The sequence below is a fragment of the Moschus berezovskii genome, chromosome 20 (assembly GCF_049115385.1).
Source record: "Moschus berezovskii isolate FMDL1 chromosome 20, NW_MosBer_1.0, whole genome shotgun sequence".
NCBI classification, from domain to species: Eukaryota; Metazoa; Chordata; class Mammalia; order Artiodactyla; family Moschidae; genus Moschus; species Moschus berezovskii.
The window spans coordinates 57,886,415-57,894,869 of NC_142479.1; the positions used below are offsets into that span (position 1 = coordinate 57,886,415).

Here is an 8,455-nt window from a genome sequence, read left to right on the forward strand (position 1 = left end):
TGGATGTATTTGGATAAGGTTCAGCTGAACTGTGGTGCTGGAAAAGACTCTTGGGAGTCCCTTGGACAGCAAGGAGATCAAACCGGTCAATCTTAAAGGAAATCAACCCTGAATATTCACTGGAAGGACTGGCTAAAGCTGAAGTTCCAATACTTTGGCCACCTGATGCAAAGAGCCAACTCATTGGAAAAGACCCTTGATGCTGGGAAAGATTGAGGGCAGGAAGAGAAGGGAGCGACAGAGGATGAGATGATTAGATGGCATCACTGACTCCATGGACATGAGTTTGAGCAAACTCCAGGAGATAGTGAAGGACAGGGAAGGCTGGCGCATTGCAGTCCCTGGGGTTGCAAAGAGTCACACACCATTTATCAACTGAACAACAACAAAGCTGCTGTAACAGACTCACAAGAAGCCTGTGGCTTAAGGAAGATAATGTATGTTAACAGTCCATGATGAGTATCCCATACTCCATGCAAGCATCCAGGGACCTGGTTCCTTCACTCCCCTTTTCCCCATCTCTTAGGACATCGCCCCCCTCTCCACAGACAATGGCTTGTCCATGAGTGACTTGTGAGAAAAAGAAAGAGATGGACAAGGAGCCCCATGGTTTCTGCCCAGGTTCCTGAGAGACTCACTTCATTTCTGCTCATTTCCAATGGTGAGAAATGGCCACGTGGCCTTTCCTAAATCCTGGTCAGTCTGGGAACGAAGTTCCGGTCATGTGCCTGTGCAAAGGGGCATCATTTGAAGGAGGGCTCACAGCCTTGTGCTGGATGGGTGTAGTAATACCCCCTTGGAGGAGGCTGTGATTGCAGAAAAAGTACCTGGCACTCAGGAAGAGCTCGTTAAAAATGTACAACATCGCTGAGGTCAGGGATCCCAGGGGCCCAGGAAACTGTCTGGTCTAATGTCCTCATTTCTTTGCAGTTAGAGAAATAGGCAGAGAGGGCCAGGCACCTGCTGGGTCGGTAAAGGGGAGGTTGGTCCCGAATCCTGTCTGGGATCCTCAAGCCCATCCCCCCACCTGTTGTTTCAAATGACCTGGTCCAGCTCCTCCTAGGCAGATGACCTTTCCACCTGGAGGCAGGGCTGGGGGACAGGATCCCCAGAGGCTGACCAGCTTTGTGACTAGGTAGGTGTGACCCTGGTTTCCTGGACTGTCGGCCAAGCAGCTGCTCTGTGACAGAGGGCCACACCCAGCCCTGGGAGGGGTCAGGGGACCGTGGGCAGCTGCCACACTGGGACGCAGCCGTAGGTGCCTGAGGAGGATGGCGTGCCTGGGCTTCCTCCTCTGTTTCCTCCTCCTCTTCCTGCTGGCCAGCACCACCGCCCAGGGGGAGTACGGAGTGGTCCACGTGGTGTCGGACAACTGGAGCAAGGACTACTGCATCCTCTTCCACTCCGACTACGTCACCCTGCCCCGGGACCTGAAGCACGCCCCACTCCTGCCCCTGCACGATGGCACAGGCACACCCTGGTGCCCAGGCCAGGACTCCTCCCACCAGGCCCACCCGGACGGCTCCGCCAGCCAGCGGCCCCTCCAGCGGACCACCGCCATGGTCATGAGGGGCAACTGCAGCTTCTACGACAAGGGCTGGCTGGCTCAGGGCCGAGGCGCCCACGGGTTGCTCATCGTGAGCCGGGTCAGCGGCCAACAGTGCTCAGACATCACCCCGGCGGCCCAGAACCCCCGCAAGCCCCTCCCAGACCTCACCATCCCCGTGGCCGTGCTCCGCTACACCGACATGCTGGACATCCTCAGCCACACCCACGGGGGCAACGGTGTCCACGTGGCCTTGTACGCCCCCCCAGAGCCCATCCTCGACTACAACATGGTGGTCATCTTCCTCCTGGCCGTGGGCACCGTGGCCGTGGGCGGCTACTGGGCCGGCGTGACTGAGGCTGACCGGCTGCAGCGGCGCCGGGCGCGAGGGGGCGGGGGGCCCGGCGGTCACCCGCCACAGGGAGCCCTGGCGGCCCGGCGGGGGCCCGAAGACGACGACGAGGACTCGCCGGTGGACTTCACGCCGGCCATGACGGGCGCGGTGGTCACCATGTCCTGCTCCATCGTGCTGCTGCTTTATTTCTTCTACGACCGCTTTGTCTACATCATGATCGCCATCTTCGGGCTGGGCGCGGGCACCGGCCTCTACAGCTGCCTGGTGCCCGCGGTGCGCCACCTGCCCGTGTGGCGGGACCAGTGGCTCCGGCCCGGCCGCCGGGCCTGGCTGCAGCTGCCCCTGCTGCTGCTGGCCGGCCTGTGCCTGGCGCTTACGGTCCTCTGGGTCGCCTACCGGAACGAGGACCGCTGGGCGTGGCTGCTGCAGGACACGCTGGGCGTGGCCTACTGCCTCTTCGTCCTACGGCGCATGCGCCTGCCCACCCTCAAGAGCTGCACCTGCTTCCTGCTGGCCCTGCTGGTCTTCGACGTCTTCTTCGTCTTCGTCACACCCCTGCTCACCAGGACCGGCGAGAGCATCATGGTTGGCGTGGCCTCGGGCCCGGCAGAGTCCTTGAGCCATGAGAGGCTGCCCATGGTCCTCAGGGTGCCCCGGCTGAGCTTCTCGGCCTTGACCCTGTGTGACCAGCCCTTCTCCATCCTCGGCTTCGGTGACATCGTGGTCCCCGGCTTCCTGGTGGCCTACTGTCACCGCTTTGACGTGCAGATCCGCTCGCGGCAGGTCTACTTCATGACCTGCACAGCGGCCTACGCTGTGGGCCTGCTGGTCACCTTCTTCGCCATGGCCCTCATGCAGATGGGCCAGCCTGCCCTGCTTTACCTGGTGTCCAGCACCCTGCTCACCAGCCTGGCCGTGGCTGCCTGCCGCCAAGAGCTCACCCTCTTCTGGACAGGCCAGGTTAGAGCCAAGCCCCTCACCCGGCCTGTGCCAGGGCTCTGCAGTGCCCCTTCAGTTGGTTCTGAGCAGAAGCGGGAGCATGCAGCAGACATCCACAGAGCCTTCGAGCTCGAGGGGGCCACCATCTCCCCCCTGGCACGAGACTTAGATAGCAGCCTTGGGGAGGGCATGGCTGAGACTGTCCACATATCTGAGGATGAAGCCACCAGTCCAGAAGGCCACAGTGACAGCTCCGAGGGCTGGAGCGATGCCAACCTGGAGCCCGATGATCTGTCGAGTACCCCTTCTGGGGCCGCAGAGGAGCTCTTACCACTGATGCCAATGGCCATGCTGATTCCACTCAGGCCGCCACCCTCAGAGCCACGTCCAGGCCCAGGCCCATGAGGCCAGCCTGCCCTGGACAGGCTTCCACAAGAGGAAGGGCCTTAAGATAAAGAAGAGCATGTTGACCCAAGATCCCTTGTGAACCAGTAACCCTGGGACATGTGCCTCTAGACTATCACAGAGCAAAGCCACGTGTGACAAAAATAAATTGGGGCGTTAAAAATATTCTGTATCTACCCACAGAGGCTCTTTGTTTGTTAGAACTGTAAGGAAGCAGTTCATGTAGAGCCTGCAGGGTCCTTGGGACAGACCATATCTGTCTGTCTCGCAGCCCAACCGCAGCCTCATTGCTCTTCTTTTTCTCATGCTCAGGTTCAATCAAACCATGACTGTTCCTTGATTATGCCACATCCTCTCCTTGTCTCTTTGCACATGATGTTTCCTCTAGCTGAGACACCCTTCCCACCCCAGACAGAAATGCTGAAGCCCAGATGAAAACATTTTTAAGCAGCCTTCCAGCGTCAGCTCACATCCACCCTTCCTGCTAAGCATCCTTGCTCTATAAGCATCCTGGACAGCAACATCATACCCAGTATATGCCTGCTGTCATCCACCTGTTGCATTCACAGACATCAAGTATGCAGCTGCTGTGTACCCCACCCTGTTGGTGGGCACAGAGGGAGTCTGCTGTCCAGCTGGGGAAGGGTGGGGGATGGAGAACAGATAAGAAACAACTTGAGAATAATCTTAAAATGGGGATGGAGAGGTTGGAGTCAGAGTGAAAGAATTTAGGAGACCGTGGCTCTAGTTCCCACACTTCCTTCGCTGACCTTGGATAATGAACTGGTCTCCTAACCCCTTTGGGGCTTAGGAGTCTCATCCTCAACATGAGACTTATAATACCATGTCTATCTGGAGGCAGGAGCATGGACAAGATGACCTCTTGAGGACCCCACAATTCCTTAAGCTTTAGAGTATGTTTATACATTGCTTAAGCAGAGGAAACAAACTCTGAGGTGAGGGAAGTCTTGCAGAGGAGTCTATGTGGGAAGGGTACTGTGGGAAAAGACAGTGGTTAGAGTTCGGAAGCCAGCAGCCTACCAGAAATTATAGCTCTACCACTGATCTGTCCTGTGTCACTGAGCAAGTGATTTAAACTCGTGGTGCCTCAGTTTCTTCACCTGTTGAATGGGATCATAATAGGACCTACCAAGGTTTGGGGGAAGTCTGACTGCATTGGCTTACATGAGAGCGCTAATGCAGTGCATGTAGGCAGAGCGATGTGAATGTTAACTCTGTTTGTATTATGCCCCTTTGTGAAAGGAGCTGAAATAGTCAAACCCAACTCCTACAAGCCTTTGAGTTCTGGTGCCAATTTCCTCCCCTCCACACCCAGCATGCCTGCCCTGACCGCCACCAGGGTGCACACGCCAGCCCCCACCACTCACATCTTCCTTATCTCCCCAGGGCTTCCCACCTGCTGGGTCCTGCACATGCAACTTTCTGCTCCTCCCATGCCCAGAATCAGGTCTGACCAGTTTCTTGTCCTTCCAGCCCAAGCCTCAGGGAGGCCTTCCTTGATGACCTTTCTTTAAAAATAATAATAATAATAATAATATTTATTTATTTATCCGGCTGTGCTGGGTCTTAGTTGCAACAGGTGGAATCTAGTTCCCTGACCAGGAATCGAACCCCCAGGTCCCCTGCATTAAGAGCTCAGAGTCTTAGCCACTGGATCACCAGGGAGATCCCTGATGACCTTTCCTAAAGCATCCGCCGGCCCTAATCACATCACCCTATACCCGGTTCATTAGTCTTCTCGTCTCCCCCAGTCACATCAACTTGGTGAGGGCAGGGGCCTTCTGTCTTATTCACCTGTGTGGAACAGGGCCTGGTATGTAGCAGGTGCTTGATTTATGTTTGTTGGAGGAATGAATGAATGTGCCATTGAATGGATGAATCAGTGAATCCTGGGCAAAGCCTGGCCACTGCCTGCAGTTTTCACCCAGACAATGAAGTGAATCTGTGCAAGCGAGGCAGCCCTCCTGGGAATCTTCACCCATCACAGTCCAGGCTGTCATCCAGACCATCCCCTTCTGCAGCCACAAGAGTGTGAGCCAAGATGGGTCTGTTCACAACCCACCTCACTTAATTCTGAAAGCTGATGTAACAAATGAATGAATGGGTAGATCCAGCATGAAGAGGTGGTGCAGTGGTGAAGAATCCTCCTGCCAATGCAGGAGATGCAGGTTCTATCCTTGGACCAGGAGGATCTCCTAGAGGAGGAAATGGCAACCCACTCCACTTCTTACCTAGAGAATCCCATGAACAGAGGAGCCTGGAGGGCTTCAGGGGTTGCTAAGAGTTGGACACAACTTAGCAGACACACACGAACATGAAGGAAGACCTCAGGCCTCCTCCCTGGGGTCCTGCAGAGCCTTGGGCAGTGTGGAGATGAGACTCTAAGGGGTCTGGTTGCACCCTAGGGGTGGGGAAGAAAAGGGCCAGGCAGGTGGGGGGGTGCAGGTAAAGGGCGTCTCACAGAAAGCCCCACTCACTGGGGAGGAAGCGCAGCTCCTTGTCAAACAGCACCTGAAGGCCAGGTCTGGACAAAGGCCAAGAGAGGAACATGGGCCAGGACACTGACCGGAGGTGCTGGCAGCCCCTCCCGCTGGAGTCAGCGACCATCTGGCCTGGACAGAGGGGCCTCCGCAGGCTCTGGCTCCCCCCACAGCCGAGGCTGCCTCCCCGCTGCTGACCTGCGTCACTGGACCTGCCAAGGGTGGTCGGCACCCCTCTGCCAGGCCTGAGGGGGAGGGCTGGCAGAGCAGAGGGCTCTTGGTCCCTCTCACCACCTAGACTGGGGGGTGGGGGCAAGAGAGCTCCTCTGTACCGGGAACTTGCAGTCAGCGCGGTTCTGAGGAGGCTGGTTCAGAGCTCCCTGCAGCAGGCTGATGCCTGCCTCCAAAGAGAAGATTCTCAAGGGGAGGGTCTGAGGAGGGAAGCCACCCAAGCCTGCCCCCACCCTGCCATGTCCAAACAGATTCGGGGAAGAATGAGTCCGATTCTGTTCTCGCTGTTCCACCCAGCAGAGGCAAGCATTTAGAGGACACTTTGTCTATAAAATGGGGAGAATGACCCTACCTTCCTCGGGGCACTGTGCTAAGTGTTAAACCCTCCAGGGCAGGGGCTGAGCCTGAGCTCCAGAAACCTTGCAGTGCTGCTGCACCCCCTGCTCCTGCCCTGACCCCAGGGCCAGGATCCTCTAGGTTGCAGGCTCTGCTTCCCTTTGCCAGCCAGCTTCCCAGGGATTGGGTTGAATCCAGTGGCTGGACCAAGCTGTCACCTGTCAAGAGGTACACAGAGCTGGCAGGTCCCACCTGAGTACCTGAGGGACACAGGAATCGGCATATGTTACCATACACTCACACACACACACAGACACACACACGGGCACATGCACATAAACACGCACACACATCCATCCTGCAGCCTCAGGCAGGTAATGATAGATCAAGACAGCAGGACCAGGGCCTGACCATCTCCCCCTGGGCTGGCAGAGAGGTGACAGGCAGGCCTGCACCCCAGTCTGATGGCTCTTCTGCCCTCACCTAGCTCCTCCTCTTTTCCTTTTGCACTCTGAACTCCATCTCAGCATCTGCAGAGCCCAACCAGTGACAGGTGAAACCTAAAATAGGGGGAATTCCCTGGTAGTCCAGTAGTTAGGAGTCCATACTTTCACTGCAGAGGGCCTAAGTTTGACTCCTAGTCCAGGAACTAAGATCCCACAAAAACAAACAAAAAACATATTAAAGGGATTTCCCTGGTGGTCCAGTGGTTAAAAGACCATCTGCCAATGCAGGGGACGCAGTTTCGATCCCTGGACCAGGAAGATCCTACATGCTGTGGAGCGACTACGCGCATGTGCCACTACTACTGAAGCCTGTGTGCCCTAAAGCCTGTGCCCCACAGCAAGAGAAGCCGCCGCAATGAGAAGCCTGCACACGGCAACGCTCGCTGCAACTAGAGAAAGCCCACATGCAGCAACGAAGACCCAGCGCAGCCATAAATTAACTAATTTTTTGAAAGTTAAGATAGGCCCAGAGCAAGAATGAACTCCTGAGCCATGTCCAGGGCTCCAGGTGGGCAGTCCCTGCTCAGGGGCTGTGCTGTGCTCAGGTTACCCAGAAAGAACGAACAGTCACAGCCTAGGGATTTTTTTAGTTAATGAGAAGTTTGGGGCTGGAGTTTCTGGCTTCCCTTGACAGTGAGAATCAGCAAGGACTGAGAGATGCTCTGTTCCACAGATGAGGGAAGGAAAGCCCAGAGAGGGCCAGGAACTGCGCAATGTCACACAGCAGTGGGACAGCAGAAATAGAACACAGCTCCGGTCTTCAATCTCCTAGCCCAGCAACCTGGATCAGCTCCCATCCTCAGTACTCCTCCTCTCTGCACACTCTGACTGCAACGTATGCCTCCACTAGGAAAACCCTGGGTCTACCCATGCCTTTGCCCTCCATTCTCTTTGAGAATGTATAAGGTTTTGGTTCACCATGAAGCATCTCCTTGGCTAGCACAGGAGGACACATCTGGGCTCTGAGTCATTGAGACTTGGAGTCAAAGCTCAGCACTGATATTCACTTGGCTGTGATGCTGGACCACTGAGGCCACCCATTCTGTGCCTCGATAGCCTCATCTGTGAAACGGGCTGCAGAGACTTACATTGTGGGTTTGTCATAAGGATTAAATGAGGTGAGGTATGTGTGTACACAGCTAACATATGCTAAACACTAATGACAGGCTAGATATACATGTGATCTCGTTACCTGATGCCCAGGTTTCAAAGGGAAAGTTTCCAGGACAGCACTTGGCACACCTCCAAATATCATCCTTCCCAAATCACCTAACAATTCCTCCTGGATGAGCTCCCCTTGGAAGGAGGATGCCCAGCCATGCCCAGGGGGATGTGGTGTGTGGGTGGGTGCCTGGCAGTGAGCAGGGGCACCACCGCAGAGCCAGAAGAGAGAACCCTCTGCAGTTAGACTGGAGGGTGGGAGGTTTTGTGCTTCTTTTTTCCCCTGCGTTGTTGAACATTGTACGCTCCTCTGCTGCCATCTGCTGGTCAGTGATATAAGATTCACGCCTTAAGAGCCAGGGGCGTTCTATCAGGAAACAAATAATTACAGCAAGGGGAAATATTCAACAAATATAAATTACCCATCAGAAAAGTTCTGAAACCCATACTGGGCCTAAGATGAACTCTTTAGAAG

At 55.6% G+C, this 8,455-nt stretch overlaps 1 protein-coding gene across 1 annotated transcript; it reads left to right on the forward strand.

The window, feature by feature from the left end:
* Nucleotides 1-1,247: 1,247 nt before the first annotated feature.
* On the forward strand, nt 1,248-3,327 carry SPPL2C (signal peptide peptidase like 2C). Its single transcript, XM_055397708.2, is given in 2 exon segments — nt 1,248-3,220; nt 3,222-3,327. Coding segments are annotated over 2 exon segments (2,055 nt in total). The 5' UTR covers nt 1,248-1,271.
* The last annotated feature ends 5,128 nt before the right edge of the window (nt 3,328-8,455 follow it).